Consider the following 21208-nt stretch of genomic DNA (forward strand, 5'->3'; position numbering starts at 1 on the left):
TATATATATATATATATATATATATATATATATATATATATATATATATATATATATATATATATATATATATATATATATATATTATATAATTTTTTATTTATTTATTTTTTTCAGAATAACTTTTATAGAAGTGCTAGAGGCCTATCAATCTACAGTAGTAGCCAAGTCCGAAATATATTCCACCCAATTTTTAGAGTAGCATCAAACTTGGATAGCAGAGTAGTATGTGGGTGACATCCTCTTCCCTCACAGCAGATGATGGCAGCCCTCAGCTTGACTTCAGGTGGCTGAGGAAGTTAAGTCATACATCACTTCTTCAGCCACCTTATCAAGCTGAGGGCTGCCATCATTTGCTGTGAGGGGGAGAGGACAGATGTTACCCACAGCCAACATGTACTACTCACCTATCCAAGTTTGATGTTACTTTAAAATTGAGGTGGAATATATTACTCACTTGGTCACTCATGTAGAAGACTGATGTCCTCCACACACCAGTTCAGGGCCCTTTCTTTAGGGAAACACACACACACACACACACACACTCTACACACTATCCCCCCCCCCTCTCTCTCTCTCTCTCTCTCTCTCTCTCTCTCTCTCTCTCTCTCTCTCTCTCTCTCTCTCTCTCTCTCTCAGCCTTATCATTTCATCACTCACTTTCAACCTTCTGTCATACCCTTTCTCTCATCCCTCTCACCTCCCCTTCTGTCTCACCCACCTGCCCACTCTCTCACAGCCAAACATTGTTTTACAGGTCACATACTCTCACTACATCCCACAGACTCACAGTACAATGGTAAATCATGGGTTGCATAGTCACAACTCCTAACCTTACAGCCTGGACATTTTCACTGCCGGGTACAGCTAATAATTTCCAAGAAAATACCACATGAAAGAGAGAAAATGATCTCTACTTACTGAAAGAGCAAAGAAATGGTAGAACATTATAAAGTTACATAACAATTTTGATATCCTGTAGTGTAACCTGCGTCTTGTACATATAGTGTGTCTGTCTCTCAGACGGTTCATGTCTGAACAACTTCTGACTGCATTGATTTGTCATCGCTCATTCATCATTCACTCCTGCCACTTACTTTACACCCTTTACATCAGGCTGAATATCATCATCAACTAGTCTTAACAAAAACATTCAGTGTAGCACATGACCACTGGCAACACTACTTCTTCAGGACAGGTGGTTTGTAATGACAAGAAGCATTTTGAAGTAATCACTAAAGATACAAATGAAAGACAAACCTGCAGGTTGGCTAAAAACCTGTTGTGGTCCTTAACTTCTAACAAAAGTAGAAAAAGATTACCATGTGCTTTGGACTTTATAATTTCATGTGACACGTCACATAAGTAATATGAATTACAAACAGAGTAACACTTGCAAACTGTGTTGGTGGCAAGGTGATATCACATAATAGGTTATTCTTCACAATTATATTGACAGAATATTGTCAAGCACTTAAGATATATATTCATTTTAATTAATAGTCTCAGTATTAGAGGAAATGCACATCCTATCTATGCACTGTATACAAATGTTAATAAGGCTAAGGGATTGGGCACAAAAGATGAGCTCAGTATGACTTGTTTGCCCAGCCAACCAGCATCCATCTGTAGTGGTGGTATGGCACCTCCCCTTTCTGTATACACTGCACTAACTTTGATAATGGCATGAAGTATAATTTATGAATGTTCTTAAGTATCCCTGCCCTAAATGGAGATACTAATAACTTAAAATAATCACAAGAAACTAATTTTGTATTACAATTAGTGGGGCACAGTTCTCCAAAACTGAAAAGAATCACAAAAAACTAATTTTGAATTACAATTAGTGGGACACAGTTCTCCAAAAATATAGTAAGAGGTGACATTCTTATGGTTTTAAGCTAGTAATTTGTCAAGGTTGTTTGAGTACCAATTTGGTGCCATGTGATGGGTACCACTGCACCACCACCACCACAATGTTTTGTAAGCCTTGCTTGGCCACAACAGTGAACAGCATGCCATGTAATATGCTTAATGACACAGAGCATTTTGTTCTTTATGCCTGGACACCACTGATGTAAGCAGCGAGTATAGAATGAATTCACTCATATCTTCCCTACACCAGGGGCTACATCAACACCTCTCACATCATCAATCATTACATTAGTCACTGCTGTGCCATATAATGTATATATTCATATATAAATATATGTATATGACTATATAGCTGTACATAGTGTGCATATGTTTTTAAGATAGAAGCCTGTTACTATATCCAAGTTCTCATTCACCTGCCAGGCTAGGCAGGGCAGGGCAGCACACCGTCCACCTACTGCAACAAAAACTATTGTACCAGCTGAACCCAAGATTAAAGCTTCACAAATTGGTATTCTAATATGTGCACTTGAGAATTTCCAAGTGCAGAACACTTATGACTGTCAGTCTGACATGGAAAGAACAGTGCCTCATTTGCATAGCTGGGCATTATTACGATAAGTTTTCACAATAACAATATCAGGTTCTGCGATAATTATTTTTCGCAGGTTATCGATTCATCGGTATTGCCAATACTTTGTTCCAAACTAGGAATAACTGATCATTTTAGTTTTTGGAACATACACATGTTCAAGTTTTTAAACTTTCAAAATCAAATGTAGTTATTTTACTTAAAAAACTACTTTTCATTAGTGAAGAGACCAGATAAACAGTAAATTTGAAGTTTTTTCTAAGATTTCCTAAGTTTTCTAAGATGAAGATTATCACTAATATCAAAATTTTGGATTTATCAATTCATTGGTTATCAGACAATAAATTTATTACCAGTTATTGCCAATAAGGTTATCAATATCAATTTATCAGTCATCATGATCAACTTTTTTTATCACACTCAGCTATGCTGATTTGTCCCTATGACGCATTCTTGTTAGGGATAGAATCAAGAAAATTTGAGTGGTGGATCAATATTCTGGCTTCACTATCAATAGAATTGAGAGAATGAACAGTGATAAGTGTCCTGCATTGTCATCAATGTGCATCACTGAAATTATACATGTAAAGCAATCCATTGTCTCATGATAAAAACCCAGCCTTAATACCAATCTTTATAAATGTTTAAGTAATCTTTGCAGTACCATGCAGGTTCTCTGGGAAATTATAACAGAAAATAAAATGAGATATGAAACTGCCTTTTCTTAGAACATTTTACCTGTCTTTGAATAAAACATGGAAGCCATTCATATCCTGTCACCTAATCTATACAGATATCACCAAACCCCAGGTAAGGAAAGGTGATTACCTCAGCCTCAACACATCCCAACATAGGTTCTAAAAGTTTAATGTCTGTCAAGTCCACATTTTCTGCATTAAGCCACAAAATAATTAATATTCACCACTGGTTTGGGTGTAACTCGAGATCAAAGATGACTATACATGATAATGGTAACCAAGAGTTTACTGACATCAGGCTTTAGCATTCAAGATATAAGATTAATCATGTTATGATCCAGTGGGTCTTTTTAATGAGCCACAACAGCCCATCACTTGTAATGCCCTTTAGCCCAGACTCATCATGATTGTCACTTTGTGGCTTTGGATTGTAAAAATGTCTAATCATGATAATATGAAACAAAATCAGCCACTAACCTTCGAATTTCCCAAAATTCACACCAGTCATGTGCACCTCTGTAAGACTCTCACCAGTCCTGGGCACCTAAGGCATGAAGTGAGGTAAGAAGTGCAAGGGATTGCCTTGTACTGACCTCTATGATGCCCATTTCTGGTGGGCATCAAAATAAGAGAGAGAGAGAGAGAGAGAGAGAGAGAGAGAGAGAGAGAGAGAGAGAGAGAGAGAGAGAGAGAGAGAGAGAGAGAGAGAGAGAGAGAGAGAGAGAGAGAGAGAGAGAGAGAGAGAGAGAGAGAGAGAGAGAGAGAGAGCATCCTACACATTTTTCACATCCAAACACAATGTTTAATCATCAGTCATCCCTGCATGGTATTGTCACACAAATGTAAATTGTTCATGACTGTTCCAGTCAGCATTGGCACATAAGCAGCCACACAACACACACAATCAAGCATACCTTAAACAATAGCAACATCATAAATACTAGTGAGATACGCCAGGTGGAGGAAGCCGATCTGCACTTGTACCAGTCACCCACTGGGCTGCCACTGCCGCTTCACACAGGGGAGTTGAACACTATGACACTCCGGTCTTCTGACACGCTCACAATTTTGCTGCTGTCTTGGCTGTACCTGGCACACCACACCTGCACAGAATGGAGGCATATCATAATAGGGACAACAAAGTATACATATACAGCAATCCCTCAACTATCAGGAGTTGACCCATCATACCTTCAGTACATCACAAATTTTTCTGGCAAATATATGTAAATTTATATTGCAGACTCCTCAGTACATGTATATCATGGGTTTCTGTGGCTGATGGGTATTTATATTTTTCAGATTTTAATTATTTCTGTGGTAAAATAAGCATTTTCTAGCCTAAAAATTAAATTAATAAATAAAAATTACATTACTGCAATTCATAGAGATGAAGCTCTATAACCTTGATTCAATTTATTGTATATTTCTGCAGATTAGATGACTTTTAGATAAGACAACCCCAAAATTTTGGTAATGGTGGTATAAGACAACACCCAAACTACCAAATCATCTGTGGTGAAGTTTAGGTCAGTGAGCACCAGACAACTAAGACAGAGATATACTAGTGCAATGAATAAAAATACCTTTTTCATCTAAACATAAAATAAAATTCCCACCAGGTGCTTTTGTACATTTTCATGAAAAGGATGGATGGACAAAGACAGTATAAAATTATGGATAGACAATGCGCAGTACAATAATTTTTCCGAAACATAAACAAACAAATAAAAATTCAATCCTGGTCTCTGTATTTCCCAGCTTCCCCTTGCCCTACAATGCCCACATGCCCACCTGGTCATGATGATCCTTGAAGGTGTGGACACAGTTCCGCTGTGCAAAATCCCACACCTTGACAGTGTGGTCTGAGGAGGAGGAGACAAAGTGTTGCTGGTCTGGTGCGAAGTCTACACTGAGTACCCAGGAGCCATGGCCTGACAGGGTACATGCCAGGTTGCTGCTCTTCCTGCATAAACATATACATATAGATACAGATAAGTATTCAACCCCGAACAATCATCAGGAGTCAAGAAACATGTTGCACTCACTTCCACTTTCTCCCTTTCCTTCAATCTCAAGTCTTCTGATATGCTGACAATCTCCTTAAAAACATGGCAATTGATTTCTAAGCAGATCAGAGTACTTAAAATTAAAGGGAAGTACAGAACACAGTGGTAGTGCGTGTGGCAAGTTACTTGGCTAATGAAAATGACAACACTGCCATATACACACATACATGAGATCAACTGATATTTAAAAATAGTCATCTTGTTTAAATTATAAGCCAAATACACATACAAAGTGAAAAGAAAAAAATTAAATATACATACACAACCTGATCAAAGGAACACAACATTAAAATTATACTTCAATCTCTCACATGATACACAAATATCCAAACTAGTAAATTTTGGATAAATACATTACATGACCATTCATGAGCTCATCATATATTTACCATGAAAAATACAAGAAAATTTTTCACAGGAATGTTGAGAGAAAAAAGGTATGTGGTAAGGTATCAAGAATGCATTTCTATATATCACTGTAAATAAGCACAAACTCACAAGAAGATAAACAACCTGAGCCTCTTCCTGAACCTCCATTACTTACACATCATACATCTTCATGTGTCCATCGTCAGCTGCAGTGAGCAGCAGCTGGGAATCCGGGGAGAAGGTGATGGAGCGGATGGTCATGGCGTGGCCTTCCAGGGTGTGCACCAGCTTGCCACTCTCCACGTCAAACACATTGATGAACCCATCAATGGCACCACTAGCAACATACTTCCCATCACGACTCTGAATGGAAAGGAAACAGAATTACAATTAAACATTACCCTTTTCCACAGGCTTAAAAAAAAAAACATGGCTTACATGGACAGACAAAATAAAATAAGAGCTACACAGATAAAGGAAATTAAGATTAAATTAAACTGACTATCAATATAATTCAAGACATGATAAAGTGGATCATCAGAAATCTAGTCTGCAATAAACACACAAAAAACTAAACAGGGTGGTCAAGGTAAATAAGAAAGGTGGACAGGAGAAAAAAAAAAAAAATCGGTCGGGCACAGCAACTGGTTAGAGGGTCACAGACTCTCATGGTGACTCACGTAGGCAATGGAGTAGGTGAAGCGGCCTCGGGTGTCCAGGGTGGTAACATGGTGGCCTCCTTCCGTGGCATAAATGTTGATTTTCCCTGCATAGTTTCCTGAGGCAATGTGGTTCCCCTCAGGACTGAACCCCACAGACCATGCCTCCACCGGGCCACAGTCAATACTTTGGAGCTGCAGATGATGGTGATGGTAAGCACTGAGGCAAGGATGGGACACATGACAACACACAAAGATGAACACAAGTCTGGCATATCAGGTTGAGATGACTGCCAAGGTCTGAGTGGATTTTGGTTATCTTTGCTGTCCTGTTGCTAACAATGACCAATGATGACAACATGTTTATAATATTAATATCACTGAAATTATGAAGTAATGTTATTTGACTAAAGTGGTGTTTCAATTTGCCAATACTGTTCCCAATTTATTACCAATATGTTAATGAAGTCAAAGAAGCTCCATGATATATCACAAAAGAAGCAACTGCTATTCTTAAAATACATTTCCACAATGGTGACAAAGGCAAACATGAGAAATGGACATGATAATTTTATTAAATGAATAAAGGAAGAAAGGTCAAGATACAAGCAATGGAAAACTCAGTAAGAAACATTAAGAAAGGCATGAGGTGCACACTCTGCCTCACCTGTTCCCCGGTGTGGAGATTCCAGAGGCGGATGGTGGAGTCCAGGGAGGAGGAGGCTGCAATGGTACCTGAAGGGTTCACATCCACTGAGATGACCCCCAGCGAGTGCCCCTCCAGGGTGTGCAGCAGCGCCAACTCATCATCACCCTCGCCACCCCACTGCCATACCCTCACCAGGTCATCCAGCCCGCCTGTCACCACATACTTCTGCTCTCTGACCGCCAGGCACGCACACACAAGGACAAGGTACAATTTACCATTATGAGTAACTATCATCACACTATGGCCCAAAATGTTTTAAAATACACCTATTATCAACTCTCTTTAATGTTACTCAGGGAAACTTACACAGGATAGCTAGGAGTAAAATGTAACTAGGATAACATGTTCCTACAAAACTCATTTGCAGTACATTATTCATTCTCCATTTGTTAGTTTACAATTCCACTTCCTTCTCCCCATCTATTCAGTGATAAGAATTTTTCACTGGATAATGTGTTTTAATTTACTGTTTAAAATATCATATTCTATGCAATATAACTACAGAATAATTTTAATTTACTTGTGCCTGATATCTCATTATCATTATCTTAGATAGGTCCTGTAAGAGCTACTGCTCAATACACTCCAGGGGCAGACTTTGCTGAGGGCAAAATGGGCAGTCACCCAGGGTGGCATCACCATGGTGGCAGCAAGCACCACCCAATAAAACTTATTTTTGTGCTGTTTTGTTTGTTTGTACTGTACTGTCTGTATTTACTGTAACAATGTTTGCTGGTGTAATTCTGATTGTCTTAATAAGTAATGAAATAAATGTCAACTTCTACAGATGGGGTGGTGGTATGGGGAGTGCCAATGTTGAAGTTTGGCCAGGATGCCACATGGGCCAGCTCCACCACTGATAGACCCAGTCATATAAACTTAACTTGCACAAGATACAGCAGAACCTCTGAACATGAGTTTAATTTGTTGAAGCAGGCAATTCATATCACAAATTCCATATATTGCCATTAAAACAGGCAAAGGTGCTACATTTGTAATCAAAAGGAAATTTGTGTTCATAATTAAAAAAAACATTTGTATGATATTCAGATTCAGAAAAAATTTGTGTTCAGATTCGTTTGTATTCAGAAATTCTACTGTACATATAATGCCAAGTAAACATATCAATATCTATTACGTACTCGATTTCACATTTATGCAGTCCTAAAAATTCATTCTCTAGGCTTGACCATACTACTTACAAATCTTAAATGAATTAAAAATCTACAGCAGCTCTTAATAACTGAATAAACATCAATTGTAATAACTATTATTGTCATTACTGTTACAGTATAACTATTACCATCATCAATACAAACCTAGACACCACAGAACTCACATATCAGGCACATTTTTGTCCTCTTCATTCTGCGTATCTTCATTTTCTTTATTTTCATCTTTTTCTTCAGAGGATTTTTCCTTTGATTTGTCCTCAGGAACAAAGTGGCCCCAAGCACAAGCCCAGATGCCCTCTGAGTGGGCATTTTCTCTTTTGTTCAGGAGGGAGAACTGAAAGAAGACAAAGCTGTGTTACTAATATAGAGACACCCTTTGTCCACTACACCAGATATCAGTGTAATACAGAACTTTAAAAGTAACTAATCTTTAACCACATCTATCCCTCTGATGCCTCACTTCCTCCAGAAGCACTCCACAATGAGATGGTACTACCACCTTTCCCTATTCAAACACTTCCTTCGTGTGTGTTCAAGTGCCTGGTCTCCATTAAGCCCTCCTCCACACATGCACTCCTTTACCCAAGCCTTCCATCAGTCAGTACTTTGCTTCATTATTCTATTTTATTTCATTTAAGTTTTTTCTGAGTGTTTTTGGTCATTTTTGTAAGTTTTATGATGTAGTCTATCAAATATTAAACTGGTCTTAACACATTTAGTCATAATTCAATAATGGTGAAGAATACCATACTGGACAGGGCTATGATGAGAGAAAATGTGGATTAAAAACAATACCTACATGAAAAAAAATTTATAATAGATATTATCCATAATAAGAGTAAAAATTTGTGAAGAGAGAGAGAGAGAGAGAGAGAGAGAGAGAGAGAGAGAGAGAGAGAGAGAGAGAGAGAGAGAGAGAGAGAGAGAGAGAGAGAGAGAGAGAGAGAGAGAGAGAGAGAGAGAGAGAGAGAGAGAGAGTTTGGGAATTCCAGGGGAGCAAAGACTTCCCCCTCCTCCCTCGTTAGTGTTAGGTGGTGTGCATTTGCTTTCCACATCCTAAAACAGCGATTCTCAAAGTGTGTGCTGCGCCACATTAGTGTGCTGCCATTATCTCCTTGGTGTGCCGTAAAGATTTGGGTGGTATTTTGTGTACATAATATAATGAAACTATGGTAAATTGTTATCTATATTTATAAAAGGGCAGGTGTGCTGCAAAAATATTAGTTGTTTCTTAGTGTGCCATCATACTAGTTTGAAAACCACTGCCCTAAAACCATGCTAGCTCACCAGTCCCATAATTTATGTGCACTTGGGAGAGCAAAAAAAAAAATAATAAATAAATAAAAACAATGTATGAAACTGCTGACTTACCTATTTTGAATTAATGTAGTATCTATTTCTCAGCAAATAGCAGTTTACCAAAACATCATCAGTGTTAGATAATCTTTCTTTCCCTGCCCTATGACCTTCAGCAACATGGTTAGCACTGCAGAAAAACCCTTGCTCACTAATGAATTTTCTGCAGACATTTTCTGTATGAGTATTCTGTGTTATCAATGGACTTTTGGAAAACTTAAACCAGTACAAAGATGACCTGTACCTACAAAAACAACACACCAAGGAGCGGCACCTGCCTGCTGCCCACCACTGGGAGAATAAGGCAAAGCTCCTCAGTAAGGTGTGAGTGAAGTCTGTCCCCTGCATGTTTAGGAGTTTAATCCCTCAGGGTTTACAATTAAATTAGTTTTAGATTAATTTAGTTAATGACAAACTAAATATTAGCCATGAAATTTTGGAAAAACTGTTTTTATTTGATTTCTAAAATATAGTATTATCTAAAAAATTTCAATTATCGGACATAAAAAAAAAATAATTACAATAAATGTCTTCGAAAGTGACCGTGCAGTTTTCCACTATTATAGGTATGAGTTTAAATGATGTGTGTGTGGTGTTTTGTCTGAATGAACCCATGCAGGACTGCTAGCATAGTATATAGATACAAATAACTCTTAAGAGCCAGGACTTTTCCTTTTTTCTTATTTTCTCTGCTTTCTCTCTCCACAAACTTGACATCTGCTGTGAGAGCCAAACAACACTAAAATATTAACCCTACTGCCAAAAAATTATGTGAAATAGCTAAATGAAATTAAATTCTTAAAGCTGTCATGAACCCTCCATGCACACTCCTGCAGGGCACTAGTTCTGTGGAGCACTAGCCAGGTAGAACACTAGTACAACAATAGCCTAATGAGGAGCCTCACCTCCTCCTATTGGTGGCAGGTCAACCTGGCAGCACTTCAGGGGATACTGACATGTATCAGGCAAGATAACCTTTCCTGGCAGAATCTTTACTCACCAGTGACTGGTTAATGCAGGTGAATTTCCATTTTCCCTGCTAACTACCTATGGCAGACCAAACTATTTTCTTCTGATAAGTTTTGATGTTTTTAAATAATCTGCCAACACTGTCTCAAATCACTCTGTTTTCATTGTTACTATAAGTTTCCAATACATATATATGGGGTTCCTAACCTAACCTAACAAAACCATACCAAACCTAACCAAACCAAACCTATTTTAACCTAACTAAACCATACCTAACTAAACCATACCTAACTAAACCAAACCTAACTAAATCTAGCCTAACCAAACCTAACCTAACATAACGTAACCAAACCTAATCTACCTTCCCCTTGTCCCTTGAGAGAACGAGACAGTTGTGACTCACCCTCAGTGGGACATGTCTCACTGTCCAGTTTTGACCAGTTGTTTGATAACATGTCCGAAAGAAAGCCAATAAATTTTCAAAAATCGCTGACAGTATTAGTATTAATTTACAACACATAAATATGAGGTTCAAAATACTCTACACAAGGAGCTCTAGCCAATGAGATATGTCATGAAAACAGAAGTGAATATGAAGTGATTCTGGAATAATACCCTAATGCATTCATAACACAGAATGCAATACAAACTCGTACTCGGGTAACAATGTGACTTATTTTCAATCAAACAATGTCATCCAACAGAAATAAAAGGTAAATTCTTGTACAATGAGACAGTGTAATGCATACATACTTCAATTTATGAAAACAAGTGGCAGCATAGCCAAGTATCCATGTGAATCAACCACTGCTGTCATGCTCTGCATCCTGAGGAAGTGGTAAAAGGATCTTTTACTTCATAGAAGCACTTTGAAATCAATAATTAGTCCTTACCAAAACTTCCTATATCGTAAGTAAATCGTGTGGCCTTTTTAACAACAACAAAAAAAAAAAATGAATACTGGATAGGAATCCTAACTCTTGAGACTTTTCACAAAATCCTACAGATGATTGAAGACACTTCTGCCTTCACCAGGACACATTTTAACAAGTTGGACCACCTCATACCAATTTATCAAAGACAGAACGGAGAACACAACATCAGTCCAGAGATCGATCGGCCGAAATCACAAGATCCAGCAAGCAAAGAGGCCCACAGCCATGGGGTCACGGCTGCCAGCAGTGACACGCCTTCATCACACTGCTACGTGACACTTCACTACAATATATGCAAATACACCCCACCTCACAAGTTCCTGATCTTAAATACCCAGCAGTCGCCACCAACACAAAACACGTCACAAAGCCTGTCAGTCCCCCAGACCACGCCGCCTTACAGATGGTGGTGACAGCCTGTATAATGCTCCCTATTGCCCTCTGGAGTAAGGACATGACGCCATGTATATCCTTGCATTACCTCTACCTGCAAACCGGTGGAAAAAACTGCCGCGGAACACTCACCATGCTGCTGAGTAGTGTGTGGCCCCCGGCGCGCCGCAGCTGGAGGTGGTCTAGCTGTGCTTGGTGCTGTGAGTGGCCGCCCGCACCAAGGGCCTACACGCTACTATTCACGCTAACCCGCTGTCGCGCTCGCTCCTTACCCATGATCTCCAGTCCACACTAATTTCACTATACAGTTTTCATATATTCTTACTCGGTAGATTTTCAGTAATCAGTTGAAATAAGCTTTATAGCCATATGTTATGAAATGAAGAGATGCCACTACCCCGCTCGCCCCTTGCCCTAATTTCCACACCCAATATTTTTTTTCTTTTAGGTATCTTTACTAAAAATATTTTAAATAATCATCTGAAATAACCTTTATAGCTTTGTGATTAAATAAAGACTTAACACTGTTGCCAAAGGACCACATCCTGACGACACCCGGCATCTCCCTAAAGCTGAACAGCGTGCAATGGTTGTTAAGGGGTGATTATACTGCTCAATGCTGCAAAATACCAATAAGGATTATAATGAAAGCAATAAAGGCTTTCCATAGCCAGAAAGAATGGGGACGTGGGGTGACAAAAGATACTGCTGTAAAATCACTGAGACCTTCATAGTCTCCAAAGGGAAAAATGGGGTAGTTTAGCAGGAGTAATTAATTTGAGGGATATTCGCGATGAACTGACATTAGTTATAATTCTATACCGCATCAAACACTATAAGTAGCTATCTCAATATCACCTCAATCTTATAATTTACTTATACAGTAGTTATAAATCAAACAGCCTTGTTAAGACCAAAAGATCCCCATTAAAAATCAACAAGACTTCTAGCATAATGTTCTTTTATTTTCTTACTTATGTCTGTACTTTAGGTTGGCTACTTGTTGTCTATAGACAAGCCATGTTGGCTTAGGGGCGATTCTTACTTACCTGCAGGTTCTTGATTAAGCATTTACTTTGGTTGTAATACTTACCTGCATCTTACTGATTGAACATGGCTTTGGTGAAGTTCCCCAGTCTCTTAATTTACAAGAGTGAACAAAATAATGTTACACTATAGTCACTACACACACACACAGAGAGAGAGAGAGAGAGAGAGAGAGAGAGAGAGAGAGAGAGAGAGAGAGAGAGAGAGAGAGAGAGAGAGAGAGAGAGAGAGAGAGAGAAATAATACTAGGAAGATGCCATCATGTGAAGTTCATCATTCTGAAAAATTATAATAGCAAACTTTGGCATGTTTCAGATTAATTATTCCATCTCTTCATCCTTACAAAAGATCATAAGGTTCAGCGTGAAGAAGCAGGATTTTAGTGTCATTTTATTTTTAGCTTTGAGATGCAACAACAACTGTACAAGGTAAATATACAGGATTTTACAAAACTCTGCAAACGTGATAGCACTTACGAGACACAACACAAAAAGTGTATTAGAGAAAAACTTGACTTAACGTCTTGATGCGAAGATACACAGATGTGATGCCTTGATTCTTGGGTTCAGAGATGGGCAGTGTGAGCCAAGAGGACGAGGGAAAGGCAGGCTACGGGGATGCTACACTCAGCCACCAATGTCTAACAATCAAGAATGTGACGCAGAGAGTTTGTTAAGTCAATTATTTCTCCACCGTTTACCCAACATTCAGTCTATCAGATACCTAGGAGAGGATACATAAGAAGCTTTTTCTGTAACATGTTACACACATACGAACACACACCCTTACCAACAAGATGACACCTATATAGTACGGAGTTATCATTGTTACACTGTTTAACAATCACTGTTATGAGGTTTTGTATGTGACAGCAAAAGGCAGTACTGTATACTTATCCTTGGTAGTATGTATCATTTAACACCGACTTGTGGGCACAGTACAGTGAAGTAGACGACTGACCTCTGGGCCAGTGGAAGCACAACTTTAGGAATTCTGTTTGTTCATAATTCAAGTTAAACAATTCTCCCTTGGCTGAAATGTTCACACAAATCTTAGGTTTGGTCTTGCATGGTTTGCTGAGAACAGGTGTCATGAATTTACTTACACAGTATTTATATTAGTACTTGCAAAAAAATACTTAAAAGAATAAAGGAATTTTACCACATATGAAATGCCAAATGATCCATGCAAGGACGTTGTTTGGGACACTTTGTTGTCTGGAGTCAAGGAGTTCTCAAAAGATACAAAATAGTGATATGTGAAATTTTACAGAGCTGAACAAGCCTTCAAATCATTAGAAATACAGTAAAGAATATTTGCTTCTTAAAGTGTCTCTGTCATTAATCAGGTCTCAGATTATCTGCACATCCTCCTCGCTGTAATAATACTAATGTGTGTGTGTGTGTGTGTGTGTGTGTGTGTGTGTGTGTGTGTGTGTGTGTGTGTGTGTGTGTGTGTGTGTGTGTGTGTGCTCAAATTAGCTTGGCAGACATGCACTGACTACCTCTACCAGCATTCACCATTCCACTGCCTTCTGCTCCTGACAGCCACTGATCACAACTATGGAAAGGGAAGTAAGGGATGGGTTGGCCTGTGAAGTGAAGGACTGAGGAGCATTGAAAGAGTGAAAAGGCAGAATTTTATCCGTGAAGTTAATCTGTGAAGTTAATCTGAATAGAATATAGTGGGAAGGATTACTGGGTCTGCCTTACTGGTCTTTGGTATAAAATACTAAAGTTTGGCACAATATCTTTCAGCAAAATATATATACTTATATCTTTGACAAGTCTGTATACTGTCTAAACATTACAAGTGCAATCCTACAGTGCTCAGTGCCCTAGAAGTGTCCTGCACAGCTATGATGGTTACAAAAATAACATTTGAGATAAATATTTATCTTTCTGAATTCAACTTTGAACTTGATATGATTTCACTAAATAAACTGTAGTACTTAAACTGTATTTAGTTTTCATTATACAGTAGAGTCCCATTTAAATGAATGGTTTGGCAGGCCAGACTACTTTTGATAATTTAAGAATTCAGAGAAGCTAGCTTTTCTCATAAATTTTCTCTTTTGCTTTTATCTGATGAAATTCCTGGCTGATAACACTAACAGTATAATTAATCTGTGGCAGTGAGAAAGAAAGGACTTTTAGTAAATTAGATAAGTATTTGCCAGGTGAGTTGTAGATTAGTAAGACTTGCTGAAGACAAACTGTCTACCTTGTGATGCATGCAAATTGTTTGGATTTCATTTATTTTTGGTATTTAAGTCCATATATCGAGTCCAGTCTGGAGAATTTTCCTGTGTGGAGCTTCAGATATATATACTTCAGTTAAATAGAATTCTGCTGTATATAACATATAGAATATTATGAGTAATATTGTCATTAGTATATGCACTTATTCATATCAAGTTAACATGTCTTTCTGCAAGGTAACAAGTTATGGACCTCAGTGGAGCAAGAGTAGCTTCATCATCATCAAGGTGTGCTGCTCCCTCTGTATCTCCTCCATCCTTGCTAACATGACTACTGACACCACCATTACCATCATTACAATCCCATTATATACGTCCAAAAAGGCAAGGGATTCAGATATACCAGAGGTTTCCAAACTGGGGGTACACCTTCTTTAGGGGGCAATGAAATCATTTGCTGCAAAACACTGTTTTAAAAATTATATAATGGAATAATTCCAAGAACAATGGGTGAAAATGAAACATGGAAATAGGCAACTATGTCTTATAGAGGGACTGTCATGTATAGGTCTGATGATTTCTTGCAGCTTTACTTATTTTCTTAAATTGTTATGTAACAAATATTTGTCCTTATGCTCATGCAAAGTATAATTCCATCAGTCAGCCTAATCTATTCTCTATCAATTCAGCTCTCCTTAGCTATGTGTCTTGCACATGTTACCAATAGCAACCACACTGATGCTGCTGAACCATCACAACACAACCACTGACAAAGTAAAGGAACGGGTGTGCAGGTGTGCTAGGAGCAGCAAGAGGGCATAATATTAGATAGTTTGGGAACCACTGAGATACATGGAACAGACACTATCAACCACAGATTCATTGGTACTCATGGATGCACCACAACTATTTTCATAACCATCAGCAACCAAATAACATGTTACTTGTCACTTACACATATATTACTGTGAAATTCAGCTTCCTTTTTATTCCAAGTTTCCATTGATACAATAAAATCAATGTAATGTAGCAAAAAAAATGTTGAACACTTCCAAAAAAGCAACACAATACTAAGATTTACTTTGCTATTATGTAGAATGAAATGTCCTTCCTGTGAAAGTGAAAGACTGCAAGTTCAAATTAATGACATTTGATAATAAAACCTATAGCAGTTAGACAGATAAATTATTCCTATTATAATTGATATGTTTTTTTTGAGAAAAAATATAAAGATTACCACACTGAAAATGAGAAACATAGGAGAGGATTACTACAAGTTATAAGTAGGGAGTTATCCTTCTGCTGGTCTGAGGTGTGACCACCACACTGCACACACACAGGCAGCCTGTCCTGCACCACTCACTGCACACAGTGACGGCTTCTGGAATGTATCTACACCCAGTTCAGGTGCATTAGTTAGTCACTCAGCCAGTCACTCAGTCAGTCACAACCACCATCTATTATTGTAGATACAAAACCAAGAAGAGAGAGTATAATTATGCAAAGTATCCATCACTATCAGATACTTGTTATATACAAGATAAATATACTAACTCTAAACCATGAAAAAGAAACAAAAGAAGCATAGTTTTTCCTAGCATTTGAATAGTATTCAAAATATATCACAGACTTCACTATTTATTACAATAACATGAACAATAAAAATAAATACAGTATTCATAAATACAATATATTCATGAATGGCTCACTAACTTATGAGGGAGCAAGACAGACAGCCACACAAAGTGGAGACAATCCTAAGAAAGCAGTGATGTAGTAATGTTATGACACTGTTGTGCAGGACAGGACAGACTGCAGACACACTATGAGGCCAACAACTAAACACTAAATTTTGTAATACTTCCTTACATGAGTGAACACTGAGGACAACCTTCCATCAGACTACAGGTGTGTGGTATTCACCTTCTGCAATCATGTCTGATGGAGGCACAAAGGCTTTCCATAGTAGCCAGGTGTGTGAGCCTTACACCTACACAGCATGTATGAAATCCCCTTACCAATGATGCATTTCAGGCATTAGAAAATACAGAAAAATTCCTCTCTTAAAATTGCATTGGTTCAGCATACAACAAAAATAAATCAACTCCTTATGTAAATACCTAGTTTTGGTCAAGAAATTTTGTTTTGACTACACATTGCTCATGTTTGTTGAAATATTGATGACAGGAGGAGTTTCTGCAAAGAAACTTCAGCAATAACTCAGGCACTTTAGGAGGTACACACTTATTTCAGTAAAGGAGTATGTATTGTCTTTTGCAGCCAGCACTTATTGTTATCCTGTCTTCATGCAGCAGGTATTTAATGTCAGTTCATTCTCATCCCATTCATCACTGACCAGGTAAGGTAGTCTGGTCTTACCCACCAACTTCATACAAATTAATATTTTAGGTTTCATAGTGTGTGTGTGTGTGTGTGTGTGTGTGTGTATTTACCTAGTGTGTGTGTGTGTGTGTGTGTGTGTGTGTGTGTGTGTGTGTGTGTGTGTGTGTGTGTGTGTGTGTGTGTGTGTGTGTGTGTGTGTGTGTGTGTGTGTGTGTAATTTATCCAATATGAAGGGAGTGACCAAATTTTAAGTAACTTCCTAGTCATACATTTGGCTTTCAGGTCACCACATCCACTACACATCCTGTCACTGCCTCTGCTGTAAGTAATGCTAATTGTTTCAATGCTCCAAGCTTGGCAGGTGAGGGCGAGGCACTGTGCTTTCGAGTTGGTGACAGGATGCTTTGTAGTGTGCACCTCATGTGGTATTCTTGTTCTATATGTATATATTTTTTTTTTGTTACATTTTGCCATGTGTTTCGTCCTTGCCCTAACAGAGTTGTAACATATAATTGAAATAAACTAAAATGGCCTTTATAAAATTTTGTGTTTGTTTGAAATTAATTGAAGACAAAAAATTACCTAAATATAAAGAGCACCTTCAATTAACTAAATGGTAGTTTGTATTATTTATAAAAGTGAAACTGAACAACACATGAATATATGACAACTTCTCTCGTTATAAAGGGGGAAAAATTATAATTTTTTCTTTTTTTTATCTGAATGTGTACTACAAAATAAGACAGGCATTGATCCCAAGTCAGCTGTTGTAGTTCACTTCTTTGGTCTCGTGATGACACCAATACATCACATTAGTGAACACTGATAACAAATACAATGCATGTGTCGATGACATTCTTGCAGATGATAACGTTTGTGTGAACACACTGGACATAACAATGTAGGGATTTAACTTTTGTCGGATTCACACACACACACATTTATGCACAAGATATACTCAAGAAATTTTTATTTATACATATACTAGTTTGTTTACATATCTCACAACACATGTGAACTGGAGATGTATTTTCATTCTTTATCAGTATTCTGAGTGAGTTCCTCCATACACAGCAGAAATAAGTAAGATACAGCATCCTATCTTGTGCAGAGAACTGAGAGTTGGATGAGAAAAGGCAAGATTCTAGAAACGTAAAATAAAAAAAATAAAAAATTCAAATCTGTAGGGATGATATTTACTACAAATATAAAACCAGCCGAGAAAGATAAAGCTAAATTAAGTTATTTTACATAAGATCTGCCAAGGTGCATCATGCATAATGCTGCACAAGGCATGTCAAACACTGAGATGCCTTTCACACATGCAACAGTGTACATGAATGATTACTTTTAACATATACTTTGAAATGATGTATTGTATTATGATCTTCACTAAATGTTCACATGACCAAAGGAGCACAAAAAATAGGTATGTACATAATTATATATATTTAGTATTTACACATGAACGTTTAGGGACTCACACATGTATTGTCAACACAACAATAATTTCAGCTTATGTTTGGGCGGAATTGGAGTCTGAACTTACCGATCAATTTTGCGTCTGTCATCCTAATGCGCATGATTAGTCATGTCACATATTTGTTCTCCTGGTGTTACAACCAAGCAATAAATAATATGCACATAATACTGATGTGTATGTTTTTACATTATCAAAAAATATAGTTACAAAATAGAGCATATATTAATACTTGAAATTAATTTAAACCTAAGGGTAATATAAAAAATATGTTTTCTAACTAATCTTCACCTACAAACACTGTTATTATTATTAACTACAGAACAGCTTGGCGTTTGACAAAAAGACACCTGGAATCACACTCTGTGGATAAAGCTTCTGGCCAGAGTGCACAACTGTCACACAGAAATTGTCTGACTTTTAAATAAGAAAAGGGGCTTTTAAAATTATGATACCAAATCCAACATTTTTCTTCCATGATTACAAAAGTTTTACCATGAACCTCATCTGTTAATTAAAGGGATAGTTTTCTGGCCTGTTAATGTATGAAACTCACAACAATTTGTTATTCCTAATCTTGAATTCCTGCAGGTGACAGATTCTCTCTAAGATCACGTGAATTCCCAGAGAACAGCACAAAAACTGTGGCACTCATGTGCAGCATTATAGCTGTGAAGTAGTGTTTCAGACTGCATGCAAATCACTGCAGGGGTTTCCTTTATACACACACCTCCACTTTCAACAGAGGCTGCACTGCTCACCTCGTGGCTAGTGACCTGAAGAAGTGAAGGCAGAGCAGTACAGTGTCTTCCTACAGAATAATATTTCCCACAAGGAGCAATACTAAACCTTACCTGAAAAATTCAGCAATGTTTGCTTTGAGTTCATTGACACTGACATTGATAATGGTCTGGATTAAGGCATGAATCTGGTGAAAGCAATCCTCTCCACAACACATGATGCTGTGGAAGGCTGTATTAGATGGCTGTCAGAAGCTATTGGCCATAGATTTAGTGTCCCCTGGTAGAGTGGAACTGCATTAAGCTTCCTGAAAATGCCCAGAGACTTAAAACTAATCCCCCAGAAATAATTACATCTGTATTTTGAGTTTGTGGTGGTGATATTTACATACTTCACTATGCAGAGAGTGTGCCGCGACAAATGTTAGTGACTTCGGGCATCCCACTGGAAAAGACCCTACCACACACACACACACAATCACACACACACACACACACACACACACACACACACACACACACACACACACACACACACACACACACACACACACATACATACATACACACACACACACACACACACACACACACACACACACACACACACACACACACACTATGAACAGAGTTATGTAAACAACCAATCTCTAGCTGCACTAAAACATCTGACAACCATAACAATGTGGTTCACAGGTAAAAATGATCTTGATAAATACAAGTATGACTTTTAGACAATATCTATTCCATTTGAATCCCAAGTAAGGAGCCAAATTTTCTCCCTTTGCTGTAATGGCATCAGGTCCACAAAGATGAATTCAAAGATAAGTCCACATCCTCCATGGCTTGGGAGGCCAAACTGACAGCAATGTTTTATAATTTGTCACCTGTGGAAAGCAACCTCTCCCTTGGCCAAATATTGTGTGCAGAGAAAGGCAATGCTGGGGAACAAGGCATTACAGATATTGATAGATGGGTAGACAGACACAGACAGATTAACAGACATGTGGGAACTGCAGCATCATGAACACACTGCATAATATTGGAGAGAAACTTTAAATGCATGAACATACTGCATAATATTGGAGAGAAACTTTAAATGCAATGTCATGTAATATTTTGCTTGAAAAATTGTACAGTTATTGTATGAACTTGTCTTTATTCATATCTTCCCATCACACTCACACTCACAACCACATCCATGAACACAAAAAAACACACAGACAAGCAGCACAAGATGTGTTGCAGTCCCTCTTTCTTCCTTCCACACATGCTACAGTCATGCACACTTCACTGCAAACACAACTTACGTATATCATATATTATATTCACAGTTAATAATATTTTTTTATTAATAACAAAGTATATTCACAGACAGACAGACATTTACAAACACTTTTACCTATTCTATCAGTCAAATCTCTCCTTGATGCTTCTTTCTTTCTCTTGCTGAATATTATGCCCACCCTGGTGCTGCACCCTCTGCCGCACCAGTGTCCCCTTGGTGGATGCAACCCTTCATGCCTGAATCCCATCCCCACATAGACTATACACTCTATACAACCAGCTGCTGCACCCGACACGCAGCACAGAGGAACA

At 38.0% G+C, this 21208-nt stretch overlaps 1 protein-coding gene across 1 annotated transcript; it reads right to left on the reverse strand.

The window, feature by feature from the left end:
* Positions 1–1326: 1326 nt before the first annotated feature.
* LOC135112663 (superkiller complex protein 8-like) lies at positions 1327–12085 on the reverse strand. Its single transcript, XM_064027292.1, has 7 exons — positions 11932–12085; positions 8311–8480; positions 6930–7143; positions 6284–6457; positions 5779–5966; positions 4960–5131; positions 1327–4268 (listed from the first exon to the last, which is right to left on the reverse strand). The coding sequence occupies exons 1-7, from the start codon at positions 11932–11934 to the stop codon at positions 4179–4181; spliced, it is 1011 nt and encodes a 336-aa protein (XP_063883362.1). The 5' UTR covers positions 11935–12085; the 3' UTR covers positions 1327–4178.
* Positions 12086–21208: the final 9123 nt, after the last annotated feature.

The sequence above is a fragment of the Scylla paramamosain genome, chromosome 24, assembly GCF_035594125.1.
Source record: "Scylla paramamosain isolate STU-SP2022 chromosome 24, ASM3559412v1, whole genome shotgun sequence".
Classification (NCBI taxonomy): domain Eukaryota; kingdom Metazoa; phylum Arthropoda; class Malacostraca; order Decapoda; family Portunidae; genus Scylla; species Scylla paramamosain.